Source organism: Ochotona princeps, chromosome 4 (assembly GCF_030435755.1).
Source record: "Ochotona princeps isolate mOchPri1 chromosome 4, mOchPri1.hap1, whole genome shotgun sequence".
Taxonomy (NCBI): Eukaryota; Metazoa; Chordata; class Mammalia; order Lagomorpha; family Ochotonidae; genus Ochotona; species Ochotona princeps.
Genome location: NC_080835.1, coordinates 167,927 through 185,054, shown reverse-complemented (window position 1 = coordinate 185,054; position 17,128 = coordinate 167,927). Strand labels below are relative to the sequence as shown.

The 17,128-nt window shown below is 52.7% G+C and overlaps 3 protein-coding genes across 4 annotated transcripts in view; 1 reads left to right on the top strand and 2 right to left on the bottom strand.

Moving 5' to 3' along the window:
* The window catches only part of LOC131480242 (interferon-induced transmembrane protein 1-like), a 108,397-nt gene that overhangs the window by 53,231 nt on the left and 38,038 nt on the right, over positions 1-17,128 (top strand). The window lies entirely within an intron of this gene.
* On the bottom strand, positions 992-17,017 carry CIMAP1A (ciliary microtubule associated protein 1A). 2 transcript variants are annotated; one of them, XM_004599199.2, is made up of 8 exons: positions 17,007-17,017; positions 4,238-4,323; positions 3,663-3,779; positions 3,020-3,220; positions 2,761-2,862; positions 2,213-2,334; positions 1,387-1,527; positions 992-1,105 (listed from the first exon to the last, which is right to left on the bottom strand). In XM_004599199.2, exons 3-8 carry the CDS (start codon positions 3,769-3,771, stop codon positions 1,016-1,018), a joined length of 765 nt encoding a protein of 254 aa, XP_004599256.1. In that variant the 5' UTR covers positions 3,772-3,779; positions 4,238-4,323; positions 17,007-17,017; the 3' UTR covers positions 992-1,015. The 2 variants fall into 2 exon arrangements, with proteins under 2 accessions (XP_004599256.1, XP_058518572.1); XM_058662589.1 differs by lacking the exons at positions 992-1,105; positions 1,387-1,527; positions 17,007-17,017 and having other exon boundaries at positions 2,069-2,334; positions 3,663-3,801; positions 4,238-4,307.
* LOC131480131 (secretoglobin family 1C member 1-like) lies at positions 5,952-7,082 on the bottom strand. Its single transcript, XM_058662591.1, has 3 exons — positions 6,928-7,082; positions 6,452-6,651; positions 5,952-6,101 (listed from the first exon to the last, which is right to left on the bottom strand). Exons 1-3 carry the CDS (start codon positions 6,980-6,982, stop codon positions 6,069-6,071), a joined length of 288 nt encoding a protein of 95 aa, XP_058518574.1. The 5' UTR covers positions 6,983-7,082; the 3' UTR covers positions 5,952-6,068.

Genomic DNA, 17,128 nt, shown 5'->3' with positions numbered 1-17,128 from the left:
AAGTTCTCCAGTCAGGCCTCATCCCATGCCACCACCAGTCCTGTGTCCTGTGGACCCTGTGCCTGTTGCCCCAGCCCTAGGAAAGCCACATGTGGACCAACTGCTGGGGTCCATTTGTGTTGTGAAAGGCATGGCACCTTAGCTTTGGAGATGTGCAGCAAACATGATGTCATCTCCAGTCGTCCATGGTCTCTTGTCCTTGAACTGACCTGGGCCCCCAGCCAGCTCTGACCCCTAGGTGTGCTCATTCAGTGCCCTACCCACCCCTGCACCGTCTACCTGCTTTGTTCAGGTGCCTGCAGTGTATGCAAGGGAGATGATTGACCTCTGAGAGGAAGTAATAGTGCTGGCAGTGAGTAGCCTGGCCTGGTATAGCTGAGGGAGAATGGAGTGACAGCTCCATGGGATGTGTCTGATAGCCACCGCTCTCGCCCAGATCTGAGGGGAGATGCAGGCCCTACTCTTTAAGGGCTGGATGCTGCCCCTTTGTGGCTGCCCCATCCGCACCTGACAGACGTCCTGGAGCTTGAGTGGAACACATCAGGTGGAGATGAAGCGGGCTGCACTGCCTGGTCAGCCCTGGGATAAATGCGTGTCTTGGGTATGCCACCTGCCTGGCCAGCACCAAGCTTCCTCCCAGCATGATAGCCAGCCCTGGAGCTGGACATGGACTTGGGAACCTTCATCTCTGTTGGCTGGGCAGCTACAGCACCATGTGGCCATGGGGGAGGGACATCAGGTTTGGGCCCTCTACCCCCACCTAGACCCTGGAAGCCATGTCCACTGGAAGCTGCATTCTTCCCTCAACATAACCTTTACTAATGGAATCCGTGATTTATTAAATAATTTGGGCACTGCAGGAAACAAGATTAACAAACGGGAAATAGTATAGAAAAAGGTAACAAGGTCGTGGTGGCCTGGGCACGCCTGGGCTGCCTACAGGACCAGGCCATCTCAGCCCTGCCACTGGAGGACGGTCCAGCCCCGGGGGCCCAACTGTGGTGGCTGAGCCAGGCTATTCCACGTCCACCACCAGGGGTGTCATGTAGTCTGAATGTTTGATGCCAAAGGTGACGATGGGGGCGCAGGGCTTGGTCAGGGTCACCTGGGAAAGAAGTGGTCATGGGGGAGCTGGGATCACTCTGGTGGGGCTGGGTGGTGCAAAGCCAGGCCTGACCACAGCACTCTCAGCGTGACTGTCAAGGCATCCAGGGAGGTAGGTGGGAATCGGAGTTCAGGTTCCTGCACCTGAGGATGACCTTTGGGGCAGGTGCTGGACACACCCAGGGCCCTGCCCCTCTGTTCCCATTCCCTGCACCTGGTCAGGGCTCTGGGCTCCTGGTGCCACCCTGCCTCCTCCCCTCTGCTCCCATGCCCTCCCTGCACCTTTTCTGGACTGTGGGCTCCAGGTCCTGGCTTGAGGGTCTTGTCCCCAGGAGGTGCCACCCGGGCAGCCATGGTGTACTGCGGAGCCTTGAACTTGGTTGCTTGCACGTCAGGCTGGCGGTAGGCTGCGGGACCTGGCGTCTGGAGCACAGGAATTAGCAGGGCTCTGCCTGCACAGCCGTGGGGTGCCCCAGTGGCAACTTTCAGATCCCAGGAAGCCCTGAGCTGGGGCCATGATCCGAGGAGATGACACCCCGTTTTCATGGACAACCTATGTTGGGTCCACTCCTCGGTCTCAACTTTGCTGGCGGTCATAGCTCAGTTGTGCCATTGTGGGCTCCTCCCTTCCATGAATGTGTGTGTGTGTGTATCTCAAGCCCATGGCCTTCTCCTGGCTGTGTGTGTGTGTGTGTGTGTGTGTGTGTGTGTGTGTGTCACAAGCCCATGGCCTCCTCCTGGGTCTGTGAGTCCATGGCCTCCTCCTGGCTGTGTGTGTGACGAGCCCGTGGCTTCCTCCTGGCTGTGTGGGTATGTGGGTGGGTGGGTGTGTGCACACACATGCTCATGAGTCCACAGCTCTCTCCCAGCTGGGACTGTGTCCTGGTGCTGGCCAGCTCATCACTGTCCCATGCTTGAATGGCTGTCCCAAGCCTTCTGCACCCACTTCCTGAGGTGGTTCGTGGCTTGTTTCTGCTGTGTCAGACTGGGTTTCCCTGAGTGCCCCTCTCCTGGCACATCATCTGCCCATCTCCAGGGCAGAAACACCTAGAAGGGACAGACACTCAGGGAGGGGACTTTGATCTGTCATGGGTGGGGCTGCCCTTGCCTTGTGCAGGTCATCGCTGAAGCTGCCTAGCTTGCTGCGGCCCTTGATGGAGAAGGAGGGCTGGGATACCTTGCCGACTGTGTGGGGTCCCATCACCATGGGCAGCATGTATGCTGCTGGGCCTGTGGAGAGCAGAGCCTCAGTCAGCTCCTCCTAGCTCCTCCTAGCTCCTTCCAGGGACTCTCAACTTCTACCAGGGACTCCCCAGGTCTCCCAGCTCCTCCCAGGATTCCCAGCTCCTCCCAGGGACTCCTAGCTCCACCCAGCTCCTCCCAGGACTCCTAGTTCCTCCCAGCTTCTCCCAGGGACTCCTAGTTCCTCCCAGCCCCTCCCAGGGACTCCCAAGGGACTTCTAGTTCCTCCCAGCTTCTGCCAGGGACTCCCAGCTCCTCCTAGCTCCTCCCAGGGACTCCTAGCTCCTGCTAGCTCTTCCCAGAACTACCAGCTCCTCCCAGGACTTACAGCTCCTCCCAGCCACCCTCCAGGGACTCCTAACTCCTCCCAGCTCCTCCCTTGGGGCTCTCCCTGTCCCATGGGTGGAGGTGGACCTGGAGTGCTGTCCACACGGAAGGTCTTGGTCCGGGCAGAGATGGAGTGACTGGGTGCTGAGTCAAAGACGTGCTTGGTTGATTTCTCAGGGAAGTAATCTCCTGGGAAAGGGTGTTTGCTGAGCTGTGTCCACCAGGGCACCCGGGTGCAGGCACTGGCTTTTGGGTCGGGCACAGGGTTTGGCCACAATCTGGAGCTGCACCCTGTCCCCTGTCTGAGGCACGCCCTCACAGGATGCTGAGTGGCCAGGGCCCTCACCTGGGCCGGGCGTCATCATGGTCTTGGTGTGGTAGCGCCCCAGGATGGAGTAGGCAGGGCCAAGGTCCTTCCCAGTCCTTAGGATCTTGGGGTTCACGCTATAGCGGGGCCCTGGAGAGCAGTTCTCAGCCAGGAGCATGGGGGCCCCGCGGAAGCTGTAGGCTGGCGCACGCAGCTTGGTAGGTGTGTGTTTCATGAATCCTGTGGGTGGAGCAGGCTCCATCACCTCCATCACCCACCCGGATCCATCCTCCCCACATCCACCCCATCCTCCAGCACCCTATAACCACCCCATACCCACCTTGTCCTCCCTACACCCACCCCACTCTCCAGCACCCTACAACCATCCCATTCTCCATACCCACCCCGTCCTCCCCACATCTACACCCACCCGGTCTTCCCCACATCTACCCTGTCCTACCTGGCACCCTGACCTCACTCTACACCTACCCTGTTCTCCCCACAGTCACACCCCACACTATCCTCCAGCACCCCACAGCCATCCCATTCCCCATACCCCTACCCTGTCCTCACAGCATCCCACATACCCCATTTCCCATACCCACCCCATCCTACCCACCCACCATCCCCCCTGCACCCTGACCTCACCCCACACCCTGCCCACCAAGGTATCAGCTCTTACCCGTGGTGGGTGGAATCAAATACTTAGGGCCAGGACTGCTGTAGAGGGCCATGATGGGCCCCCGGGGGCGATGGGGCCTCCAGGTGCCCACCCATACCTCCTCCGCCATGGCAAGCTCTGTCCAGGAGGGTGACAGGAGCTGGGGGATCTTGACTCAGTTTGGTCCAGTCCCCCATATCCCCATATGACTCCAGTTCACTGACACCAGTCAGACCAAGAATAACAGCCTCATGGGATCAGGGTCAGGGAGGGGCCTGTGCACTAGGGTCACTCATGGGTTCAGGGTCAGGGAGGGGTCTTTGTATTGGGGTCACTCCTGGGGTCAGCGTCCCAGCTGGTTCCTCTCTCTAGGGTTGGGGGCAGCCCTTCCCCTCTGCTTTCCTAGTTGGTGTTCAGACCACTAATCCTACTCTCAGGGCCTGCACCTCTGGCCCTGCTACTCCTACAGGGGCCAGGTGGGTTCCTTCTACTTGAACACCCCAATGTGTTGGCAAGGAGCAGGTGACCACAGGGGTGGTTTTGACCGCAGCTCTGTCCAGGATGGGGAGTGGGCTGTTTTTGGGGGGAGCGGTTACCTCTTCTGGGCAGGAGTGGCCTCCTAGGGACCCAGCCTGATCAGGGGGCACTCTGTGCCCCGTTCCTGCAAATGGCACATGAGAGCTGTCCCTAGTGTGGCCTGGGTGGGCCTTGGGTGCGGCTCGGGGCTGGGGTTCTAGATCACAGTCCTTGTGATGAAGACAATGGTCCCTCCTGGGGCCCTCCCTCCCCAGGGTCCCCTACCCAGTTTTGGCTGGGACTGGGGATGAAGACAAAGCAGACAGGGACTGTGGGGACCCCGGGGAGCCCTCCCTGTGCAGAGACCCCTGAGCAGGTGCAGCATGTCCAGGTGAGGTTCAGGCCATGCTGCCTGCCCTGGGACCCCAAAGACCCTGCCAGCCCCTCTGTGCCACTGCTGGCCAACCCAGCCCTTGGGTCTGGGGTCCTGTGAGCAGACAAAACTCATCCCTTCCTGGAACGCCCCACTCAGTGCTGGCCAACTCCCTGGGTGGGTCCAGGACCTAGTGCCATCTGTAGGCGGGGCCTGGAGGGTGCTTATCAATTTCCCCAGCTCTGGGCACATCCTCTCAGCTCCACACCCCCTCGCCAAACCTCTCTTGCCTCCTCCCTGACCAGGCTCCCCCTGTGATCCCTCAGCCCGGGAAGTGTTGGCCTGGATTCTGTTTGGGGTAAGCACTCTGCATGTTCCTTATGTGGTTGCCCCTTGTAAACCATGCGTGTTAGTCTGCATGAGTCCATGTGTGTCTGTGTGTGTGTGTGAGTGTATCTCTGGTTCCTGTCACCATGTGTGAGTCTGTGTGTGTCCATGTGAGTCCATGTGTGCCATCACCATGTGTGTGTGCCGTCACTGTGTGTGTGTGTCTGCTAGGGTTGGTGCAGTGGATGTGGGGGATACAAAGGTGTGAATAGTACTGTTCCATTGCAGGGAGGGCCTCAAGAATTTCCTGCTGCATGGCAGGGACTTGCATGCCAGGGCCCAGCGGATGTCTCTATAACCATCTGAATGCAATTCCACCTTCCTTTGCATGGACACCGGACCACCCCACGGAGAATTCTGTAATCTATTTAGGCATTGTCTGCCACTGTGAGTTGGTCTTTACTATCAGTGGGAGCTTGGAAGTTGATGTTGCTGATTAGTCTTGCCAAAGGGCCTTTTCCAGTTCATGCTGTCTGTCTCTGCTGCTCCTATTTGACCATCCTTAATCTTTAGGTACCCCCTTTTTGTGATGCATTTCTTCCCTTAACTGATTCAAGATTAAGCTGTAGAATGAGGATTGTAGTAGGAATGTGTTACTGATTGATATGCACCATCTATTGAGAACTTCTATTGAGAGCTTTAAGGTGAATCTAACAGCAGAATTATCCTTGGAAACACCCACTTGACCATGACTTAAAAGTCTGTGCCAGAGCTTGTAACTGCTTCTGTATAAATGAAGGGGACAGCTTTCTTATACTGTCCATTATGATCCTGAAATTGTAGTGGTTCATTTCTTTTTTCTACGCCTATTCCACACACCCTTCTCGAGTTCTGCTCGGCTGGAGCTGGATTCCGACATGAGTCTGTCCGTGTGAGTCTGTGTGTGCCATCACTGTGTGTGAGTCTGTGTGTGTGTGTGTGTGCCATCACTGTGTGTGAGTCCATGTGTTTGTGTGTGTGGCTATATTCCTGCTCTGTCCCCTGTGCAGAGAGAGAGAGAGACAGAGGCCAGGGCCTGGACTGCAGAAGCTTTATTAATGGAATAGTCTGAGGGTGAATTTTTACACATGGGAAGGAGGTGGCGGCGTGTCCATGTCCACAGCTGCTTGTGCTGCTGGTCCTGGGGCTGCCTGGGTCCATTCAGGCCTCGCTCATGAGCTGTCCTCCCCGCCCAGCACTTGCATCTGGAAGACAGACAGTGAGACCCACAGAGCTGAGCCACAGGCACACCAGGCAGACAGGGTGCAGCCTTGGGGGTGCAGCATGTGAGTGGATGTGTGCTGACATGCATGTGTCAGTGTGTATGTTGTATGTATTTCCTTGCACCTGTATGTGGGCACCTGCTGGTAGGGACGTAGCCTGGGAACCCCAGGGCAGCAGGCCTGGATTATGGAATTGCTGTGTGGCAGAGAGCCTGAGAGTGTCTACTGTGGCTGCCTGAAGCCAGCTAGAGTGTGTTGGGCAGACATTGGGCTTCCAAGACCCCCACCCCTGCCCTGACTGCCCCCCACCCTGGCTTGCCCCCGCCTCACACCAGCAGCTTGAGCAGGTCCTCTTTGTGCACTGGCTGCAGGCCGTCCAGGCAAGACTTGAGCTCTGTCAGTGCCGCCCTGGCACCCTCGTTGACGTTGTACTTGCCCAGAGGCCCCTCCAACAGCTCCTCTACGGTCCCCACCAGCAGTGTCTGCAGGAACTCCATGAAGAACTCATTGTCGTCCTCTGCAGTGGCTGACCCTGAGTCATGGGGATGACAGGGATGCTGGGGAAGGTTCTGCCCCAGGGCTGCGACTGACTCCCCAGGTGTGCCCCCCAACCCCTAGGTGGACACACTCTTCCCCAGCAGCCAATTTTCCCTGAGCCTCTGGTGTTGGGTAGGGCTGCACTGACCTGGACCTCAGGGTTGTTGTAAGACTGACCTGGGCTGGGGTTCTTGGGTTGAATGGGCAGTGGGGTCCCTGGGAGGGGCTGACGCCGGGTTCTAGCTCCCCAGACTCCACTCTGGATACTCACCACAGATGCAGAGTAAGGCAAGCGCCAGGAGCAGGACAGTCCCAGAGCCCTTCATGGCAGCGCTCTCCTGACACCCTGACACCTGGGCTCCTGGATTTTATCCCTCAGCAGGTGGCATCGTGCCTGGATGGGGCGGGGAGGACTGTCAGCCATTGAACAGGAGGCGTGTCCTGACGTTGAGCATGCCCTGGGGCTGTAGGGGAGAAGGAAGTGGGAGAGCTGACAGGAACCTGAGTGAGGGGACCCAGGGTTCATCACTGGGAGGCGAGGGGAGGGGCACGGGCCTGGGTGTACAGGGCCTGGGTTGTGATTAGCCTTGAGGGTACGGGAACCCTAACCCTGTGCTTTCTGTGCTGTGTGCTTGGGTCTGGGTCTGGGGTCTCCAATGTTTTGGGCAGGAGAGGGTGTGGCCGCTGTGTGGGAAGAGGGCTGAGCTGTGCTGGGGCCCAGGAAGCAGCGGTCGATGCTGGGCTCTTGGTGAGGACGGAAGAAGGGGGCGTGTTGGCCAGTCCAGAGCTGGGAATACAGCCCAGAGCAGCATAAGCTGGACGCCCACCTGTCCCCCACTGCCCCACTGACGTTCTGCCAGCTGCCTTCCCAGGGGAGGGAGTGTGATTGGGGCTCGTGTCTCCTGGTCTCTGCTGCCACCTGGTGGCGTTCGTGGGGAGACCAGCTCCCTGGTGACAGGAAGGTGGGGGATAGAGGAGGCGTAGGACATGGGTTAGGGTGGTAAGCTGCTGGGTGCTGAAGAACTGAGTTATGGATGCTGAGTGATGGGTTCTATATACTGAGCTGGGCTGGGTGCTGAGGTACTAAGTGCTGGGTGCTGTGCCGGAGACCAGCTCCGGCTGACTTGAGAGCTTGCAAAGGATGCGTGGGTCAGCGAGAAGACAAGAGGAGGAGACATGGATCACTACAGTGTGATGCTCATGATGGACAACTCAAAAAATCTGGCTTCTTTATGCAGAAATCATCACAAGCTTTTGTATAACATCCAATTTTTTCATTTTTACTTCATGGTTAAAAGAATGATTACAAAAACAATTCTAAAAAATTATTATTATTTTTCCTCTAAGAAAACAATTTCAGCAAACCATTGCTCACTCAAACCTGCAGTGACCTGACTGAAGTCAGGAATTCCATAGTGGGCAGTACATGCGGTTACATAGTGACAAGTGGTTTACTTATATCCAAAATCAGTGTTCACTAAACATAAACTAATATTACTTAAAATATCAAGAATACAGAACTAAAAAGAAAGCTCATAAAGGAAAAGAATTTATAAAGGCATATATCATAGATTCTTTATTAAATCTTATAATCAGTCATATACTAATTACCATCTTCACCTAGTGCTGATTTGTTTTTTGTTCTTTTGAAAAGGATTAGGGCAACTCAGCTTTTCTACAAACAGAGGGCCTTTACAAAAAACTTTTTATCTTTTCAAACCAATTTCTTTCCCTAAATATAAGTGACAATATAAGGTAGAAGTTTTAAGCCATTTTTCTTTGGGGTTCGCATTTGTCTCTCTTTAGAAGATGCCATGTACTTTCAGCTTTCCATGGTGAGAAACCAAAATGTGTCATTGCATGTGTTGTCACAGTTCGAGGCGTGTGGTAAACAAATTCTTTGTACCTCCATGATTGCCATCTGTTCCAAGATATTATCAAGCCATTTCTTTTTTTTAATTTATTCATTAATTAAATTGTATTACGTGACACAGTTTCATAGGTACTGGGATTCTCCCCACCCCTCCCCAAACCTTCCTCCCATGGTGGATTTCTCCATCTTGATGCATAACCACAGCTCAAGTTCAGTTGGGATTCCCTCGTTGCAACCATATACCATACATAGTGTCCAGCATCCTATTGTCCAGTCAAGTTCAACGGCTTCTTCGGGAGGCCCTCTCTGGTCTGAAGGCAGAGCCAGCAGAGTATCATCCCGATCTATCAAGCCATTTCTTAAGGAAAACATTCTTATGTTAGGGCAAGCTCCAGGACAAAGGTGGGTACATAACAGGATGTTTGGACACATTGTGGGCTCAATTGTACTATCGTATACTTTTAGGTGTGTGTCATTACCTTAAGTTACTAAAGGTGCTTTTACCATAACATGACTGATCAGTCTGAGGCGTTATACCAGTTACAGGAATCATTTCACATTTAAAATATTTTTATTGCAAAGTCAAATATTCAAAGAGGAGGAAAGGCAGAGAAGAAGATATTCTATCCCATGATTCACTCCCCAAGTGACTGCAATGGCTGGAGCTGCACCGATCTGAAACCAGGAGCCAGGAGCTCTTCTGGGTCTCCCACATGGGTGCAGGGTCACAAGGCTTTTTGCTGTCCTCAACTGTTTTTCCAGGCCACAAGCAGGGAGCTGGATGGGAAGCAGGGCTGCCGGGATTAGAACCAGTGCCCATATGAGATCCCGGTGCATACAAGGTGAGGACTTCAGTTGCTAGGCCATGGTGCTGGGCTTGAATCATTTCACATTTGCAGAAAAACAACAACCTTAGCAGAATTCTATGAAATACTAGAGAGGTAATAGAGTGTCCATACAATGGAGTGAGGCATCAATGAGGTGAATAGAAACATTATGCCAGGCCTTGCCTCACAGCCAGAAACTCCTCATAGCTTTGCTAACCGAGGAGCAGTGCTACTCACACCCTTGCTGCATCTGTCCCAACTGCATGGCTTCCCACAGCTGGGGACTGAGGTACTGAGTACTGGGTGCTGAAGTACTGAGTGCTAGGTGCTGGGTGCCAAGTGTCAGGTCTAGGTGCTCTGGGTACTGAAGTACTGGACATGTTTGGTTGAGAGTCCAGCAAGCCCTAGTACTGATGCCGGCTGCAGGATCTACCACCATGGGCTGGAAAACTGAGGTTTCAGGGGTTACGCCAAGGGGGCTGTAAGGAGGGTGCTCCCTTGCAGTCTACTTTCCTTCTGGATGTCTGTTACCTGTCTCAACACTTGGGGGACCTGTGTCACCTGTGGTTACACCTGATGACATCCATCACCTGGGGTCACACCCGATGACATCCATCACCTGGGGTCACACACACAAGGAATCTCGGGAACTGGATTAGGCCCCTGGCTCCGCCCTGCCACCACCTGCTTGTGGCAGGAAGAGTCAGGGCAGTGTTCAGATGTGAGGTTGGGTCGAAAGGAGCCCTCTGCAGTGTGGTGTCTACAGGGGCGGGGGGGGGGGGTGCCCAAACCAGACTAGACCCAATGCCTGGGACTCAGGCCATGGTTACTGCTGCCACACGGTGAGCAAATCTTTGGCTTTGGGTGGCCAGTGTGCCTATTTGGCGCCAGGCTCTGTCTGCTGGCCGCCCGGCAGTGAGCTCTAGGGTTTTTAGGGTATGTAATTGCTGCCTAAGTACATCCATGGATAAAGTCAATGTGAGCGTAGGTAAGGATGAATCCTGTGTGACTCCTAGTGACGGGGTCATGGAACTTGCTGGCAAGTGTGGGGACTGAGACCCTGTGGTTTGGAGGGGAGAGTCCATAATATCTATTTAGGCCAGACTTATTCACCAGCCCACATGGGAGTCCTGAGATGGGCTGTTAGCATAGAGCATCACTGACTGCCACATGCCAGTCCACACAAAAGTTATGGCTGGGGGCCTGTCTGGCAGGGCTAGGTGCCAGTACCTGACTGAGTGTTGGAACAGGGGATGGGTCACATTAGGCAGGGCCATGACACTAACCAGCATGCGAGAGAACCAGGTCCAGGGGTAGATTCTGTGAGGGATGTGTGGGCCCAACCCTGTGGAACCACAAGTCCCACTGGTTAGTTCAAGAGTTGGCGTGGTGACAGGCTGAGCTAGATGTGACCATGGAACCTGTCATCACTCACAGGTAAAGAAACAGACAACAGTCTGGGCAGATCAAGATAGCAGCACCCAAATGTGCATCCTAAAATAGGGTGTGGATGGGCCAAACTGCAGTGTTCACCAGCTCATACAAGGCCAAAATGGAAGGGCAGACTATGCCAGGCACTGGCCTAACACCCACTGGCATGTATGAGATCTGAGTCTAGAAGTGAGTCAACCGGGGGAACTTGGGAAACTCCCCTAGTGGGTCAAAACTCTCACTGATGATCACATGGTCCAGGCCTGGGGGTCCGACAAGCTGGGCAGAGTAGCTTCAATGGCTGGCCAATATGGAAGGGGGCAGACCAGGCAGGACTGAGCAAACCTTACCTCACAAGCGAGAACAGAAATCAGGCTGGAGCACAGGTCATGCCAATCTAGGCTCTTACACTGACTGGTTTGCATGAACCAGGGATGCCAGGCCACAGCATTGAAGGCAAAGGCCAAGACAGGTGAGGGGCTGTGCCAAGCTGGGGCAGAGCAACCACTGGCATGTGCATGATCTATGGCTGGGAACAGGCCTGATTGGGGAGCTAAGGGGACACCCTAGCTAGCTAGGTTGGGGTTCCCACTGGTGAGTGTGGGGGCCAGAGTAGGGGCTGCGTTCTGGTCTGGATATGGCTGCAGTATTGCTTGGCACAAGTGTGAACTGGGGCTGGGTGCACTGAGCCATGCTAGACTCCAGCACCATCTGGTGCTCGTGAGAACTAGGGTAGATGTAGGATGGACTAGGCTAGGTCTCTGCCCCTACTGAACCATGTGTGAGCTGTGTCTGGGTGTGGACAAGCCTTGGCTGGGCTGAAACATCCGACAGTAAGAATTGGAATGGGATCAAGGCCGGTCAGGAAAGGCCACTGTTCCTGCCAGGACAGGAGGTGGACTAGTAGGGCTGGCCCATGCGCCCACTGGTATGCATAAGATCTGGCACTGGGAGAGGCTCTGATGGAGGAGCTTAGGAAATTCCTCTGTCGGGACGCAGTCCCTGCAGGTGAGTGCAAGAACCATGATAGGGAGCAGCCCAGACCAGGCCATGGAAAGGTCCCCACCGGCATTTATTTGACACAGGTTGGGAGCAGACCAGGCTGAACCAGTTTACTTCACCTGCTGGCGAATCCGAGCACCAGAACAGAGTGCAGGTTGGGCCAGGTTTGGCCACAACACATACCGTACACATTACAGCTGGAATCGGATGTCTGCTGCTGGGCTAATCTGTAATCCCCACTACTGGAGCTGGAATTGGGGTTGGGCCGGGCCAACCTACAGCATTCACTGGCAAATGTTAAGGCAAGGTGGGCCATACCAGCCTGGGCCACAGAACCCAACCAGCACAAACAAGTGAGAACCAGCAGGGGATGGGGCAATGCTGGTAGGGGGAATGTGGAGGGCTCTGCTGCCTGGCCACCACTCCCACTGGAGAGCGTGGAGGGCTCTGCTGCCTGGCCACCACTCCCACTGGAGAGCGTGAGTTGGGATGGGAGCAGACCAGACCAGGCAGGGCTACAATACCTGTGGGACTCATGTGAGCTAGATCAGGGGAAAGCCAGGCTGGGCTGACTGTTCCTATTGGTGCAAGCATAAATCAGAGTGGGTGAGGGTTGGTTGGGTTTTGCTGCAGCATCAGCTAGTAGAGGTTGGCACTGGGGCTGATTCTGTCAAGTTAAACTGCAGAACCACCTGGAGAGTGCATGATCCAGGAGTGGGAGTGGGCCCAGGAGGGAAATAGTGGGCACCTCTCTCTTGGGTTACCACTCCCACTGGAGAGCATGAAAACCAGAACTGAGGCAGGGGTAGCTAGACAGAATGTCTTCTGTCAGCACGTATGTGGGTTGGAAAGTAGGGCTGTTTGGGTTGAACTAGGCTTCAATGCCCATTGACGTATAAAAGAGCTGAATTGGATGTGGGACAGACTGGACAAGTCTGCTGTACATACTGGCAAGCATGGGAACCAGGATAGGGGACAGGCCTGGTAGGGGGTTTTGGGATTCACCCAGACTAGGCTGTAGCTCCCACTGGTTTGTGTGAGGGCCGAGTGTGAGGTGGGCAGAATCAGGCTCAATTGCAACACCCATTGGTTCATGTGGAAGACAGGTCTGGAAACAGGATTGACCCAGCAATTGCAACCACCAGCATAGTCATAAGCTGATTGGGGCGACGGACTGTGCCAGACCCTGTACTGGAAAGCACACAGAAGAATCAGGTCTGGGATCACGTCAGATGAAGTTTCTTTGGGGACCTCTCCAACTGAGCTGTTGATCTCAGAACCCCAATCATGAAGAGAATTGCAGGTTCCATGGTCTCACCATGGAGTGCATGTGTCAGAGCTGAGCCTTCTCAGAGGCTCAGATGGAACAGTAGACAGTATATCCAAGTGCACATGAGGAAGTGGCGATCCATCGGATCCTGCAGAGGACACCTGGTACCACAACAGAGGACGGAGGACAGAATAAACGGATCGTCTGCCCAGCCACGTGTTGGCAATGAAGATCTGGGCAAACAGAGACCCTAAGGTGGAATATGTCAGCCAGTGGATTCTGGAGAGGTTTCATCGTGCTTGGAATGGCAAGATTGACATCAATTCAGAACTGTTGAACTATCAAAACCACTTGAGCCGTGCTCTTGAAGCATGCCCCACATCGGGGACCCTGGTGTGGGGTGGGAGGTTGAATGGGGCTTCTCCTTTTATCTCCCTCCTTACCCCAGATATACACACACGCAAAAAATGTGGAAACAATGGTCTTACCCACTTTCCTGTAACCCTTGACCCTTTGTGCCCTAATCAGCTATGTAAGAGATTATTTTTTTTTTAAAAAAGAACCTTTGTTGGGGTTCAATGTGCCTGAGTGAGACTTCAAGGTGAGTTAGATGATTTTAATGTCTAGTTCAAGGGGCAAACTCTTGCCATAAGCGAAAGCACCCTGAACGAAACAATCATGGGATTTTCATAGTAAGAGAATCAAAAGCTATGTGACAGTGAGCAAGTACATGATTAGCGGCTAACAGTGACACAAAACAGAAAGCATGTGACAGGAATTTACAACGTACAGGCCTGGGGTCCTGATCATATCACTTCAATGCAGACAGTAATAATAATAATAAAAAAAACCCATGCCTCGAAGGTGCTGTCTTTCCCATAAACCTAAAAACTCCACGATTCTCCCTGCCTCCTGTCTGCCTCCTGGTAAAAAACTCCACGATTCTCCCTGCCTCCTGTCTGCCTCCTGGTCTTTCAGGAAACAGGAGTTTTGCTCGTAACAGGATGTAGGTGTCTCTTTGGAGATTCCATACTTCTGGGAGTACAGTCACCTGTACAATTAGCTCTTTCAAACTTTCCCTTCCCCCATCTATTTAACTATGCATTTACAGACTTGACCCTGAATAAAAGTGGCAAAAACATGGAATTATGTGAACGAAAACAAATTACAAATGCTCCTCAAGTAAGAATGCAACAACATTCTCAACTAATCCGTCATGAAGCAGAAAAAAGGTTGTATTAGGAAAATGCAGTAAGCACCTGTAGCTTACCAAAGCCCATAACTTATCAAAGCAGTACTCTGAAGAAAGGACTGCTTTCCCTCCTGACGGCTGAGTGGAAGGGAATGGTTACTGCCACTGCCCAGTTTCACGAGCACGTGGCCTGCAGCTGTACGGCCTAGAAGATCATAACACTGAAAAGTGGAAACTGTTTCTTCTGAATGCCTATCACTTTTATATTATCACAAATTTAAAAAGCAAAATCAAAGTTGGGCCATTGTACTTTGGGAACTCTAATATATGAACATCTGGTGTTTCCATTTTTTTAAAAGATTTATTTATTTTTTTAATTGGAAAGGCAGATATACAGAGAGGAGGAGAGACAGAGGAAGATCTTCTGTCTGATGGTTCACTCCCCAAGCTGCCGCAACAGCTGGGGCTGAGCCAATCAGGAGCCAGGAGCTCTTCTGGGTCTGCCACGAGGGTGCAGGGTCCCAAGGCTTGGGCCGACCTCTACTGCTTTCCCAGGCCACAAGCAGGGAGCCAGATGGGAAATGAGGCTGCCGGGATTAGAACCGATGCCCACATGGGATTCTGGAGCTTACAAGGCGAGGACTTTAACTGCTATGCCATCGCGCTGGGTCCTGGTGTTTCCAATTTTAATGATTTGCTCAGTGAATAGGGTTTACTTCACTTTCCTTGTTGACAAGAAAAATAACTAAGAATAATAACAGAACTTTAAAATCACATATATGACAGATTAATTTTATGCTATACAAGTTCAGATTTTACTGCCTTTTTAATAGTTTGTAAACACATTGTCACTTTGCCACGTTTAAAGCAAGTGGTGCCCTGCGTGAAGGTCGTTGGGATCCTCCCTGACCTGCCGGCCGCAGGGCAGCTGCCAGAGCCTGAAATTGGAGGGCTGCCTTCGTTTGCATCTAGTATCTTCATGGGTGTTGTACACCTTCAAGGCCATTTTATCAGATCTCACATAGGGATTTGGGGTCCCTCCTCTATGCTTCTAAGATTCTTTCAGATATCTGGGGCTGATTGGGAAATAAAATGAGTTGCCAGTACAGTGATGCCTGGGGGAGACTCAGGTCCATCTTAGTGTATTTAACTAATGCCTCCATCAGCCTGTTCAGGGACATGGCAGGATTCTCATCCGGTCCCTGTACAATATTAATTAACTTACTGTAGTTAACCACCTTGTTGGAAACCATCTGCATTCCTGCCAATAAACATTGGATCATGCGAGTCACACAATGACGGCCTGGTTGGCGTCTGATAGTTTCAATTGGGGGATGTCTCCAGGACTGTATCTACTCCTGGCAAAAGAGATTGGCCAGCTAGACGTTGTTGGTTGGTCCGTATGGTCTCTGGCCATCTGTAGGATACGAGTCCATTCCTCAGAGCTTAATGAGGAATTGAGGATGACATGGATGCCTGCCATAAATCTGAGATAAGAGATCAGGTTTACAATTAACTTACATTGTACATTAGAGAAAACAATTAGAATAACATGAATAACTTGGTTGATATGAGTAAACAAATTTTTTAAAAGATTTATTTATTTTATTACAAAGTCAGATATACAGAGAGGAGGAGAGAGAGAGAGGAAGATCTTCCATCCGATGATTCACTCCCCAAGTGAGCCGCAATGGCCGGTGTGCCGATCTGAAGCCGGGAACCAGGAACCTTCTCCGGGTCTCCCACGCGGGTGCAGGGTCCCAACGCATTGGGCCGTCCTCGACTGCTTTCCCAGGCCACAAGCAGGGAGCTGGATGGGAAGTGGAGCTGCCAGGATTAGAACCGGCACCCACATGGGATCCCGGGGCGTTCAAGGCGAGGACTTTAGCTGCTAGGCCACGCCGCCGGGTCCAAGTAAACAAATTTTAAACAGTATTCAGATACAACTGGAACCATAATATGTATGACTGGCAAGAGGCATTTGTTCATCTTAGGAAGCACATGCAGGCTTATACAAAAAGGTGCCACTTTCTTTTAAGATTTATTTTTATTACAAAGTCAGATATACAGAGAGGAGGAGAGACAGAGAGAAAGATCTTCCGTCCGATGATTCACTCCCCAAGTGAGCCGCAACGGTCGGTGCTGCGCTGATCCAAAGCCGGGAACCAGGAACTTCCTCCAGGTCTCCCATGTGGGTGCAGAGTCCCAAAGCTTTGAGCCGTCCTCGACTGCTTTCCCAGGCCACAAGCAGGAGCTGGATGGGAAGTGGAGCCACCGGGATTAGAACCGATGCCCATATGGGATCCTGGCACCGTTCAAGGCGAGGACTTTAGCCGCTAGGCCACGCTAGGCCACTGGGCCCAGTCTCGAGTTTTTTCCCAATTAAATCATAGTGTGTGTGTTGTGTGCTCAGCCACACATTTGGTTGCCTGTTAACCTTATGTGAGAATGGAAACACTCCCCCTTAGAAGGTCCCTGTTGAATCTGAACTCTAAACTATTGTATTGGACAAAAGGTTTCGTTCGACTTTTAATATAAGGGGACTTTTCTCATGTGTTAATTGCACCATGATTTGTCAACATGCAGTCAATATAATCATGCTTGAACATTTCCAAAACAGGGGGCAATGAAGGGGCTGAGTGCATCGGTGACTAGGGAGCTATTCGCAAGCCAGGAAATGTGGGTTTCTGACTAACGTTGGAACACCCGGTGCGGTCTCTGCTTTGTGCCTCCCTCTGGTTAAACAGAACAGAAGCGTGTCCCTGGCCTCGATGCTGCTTCTTGTGTTCCATGGAGTACAAGTAAGGAATCAAATTATACAAGGATTCTGTGTTAATGTCTTCTCCCTAGTTTCAGAATTTCTAGCTTCACATAAGA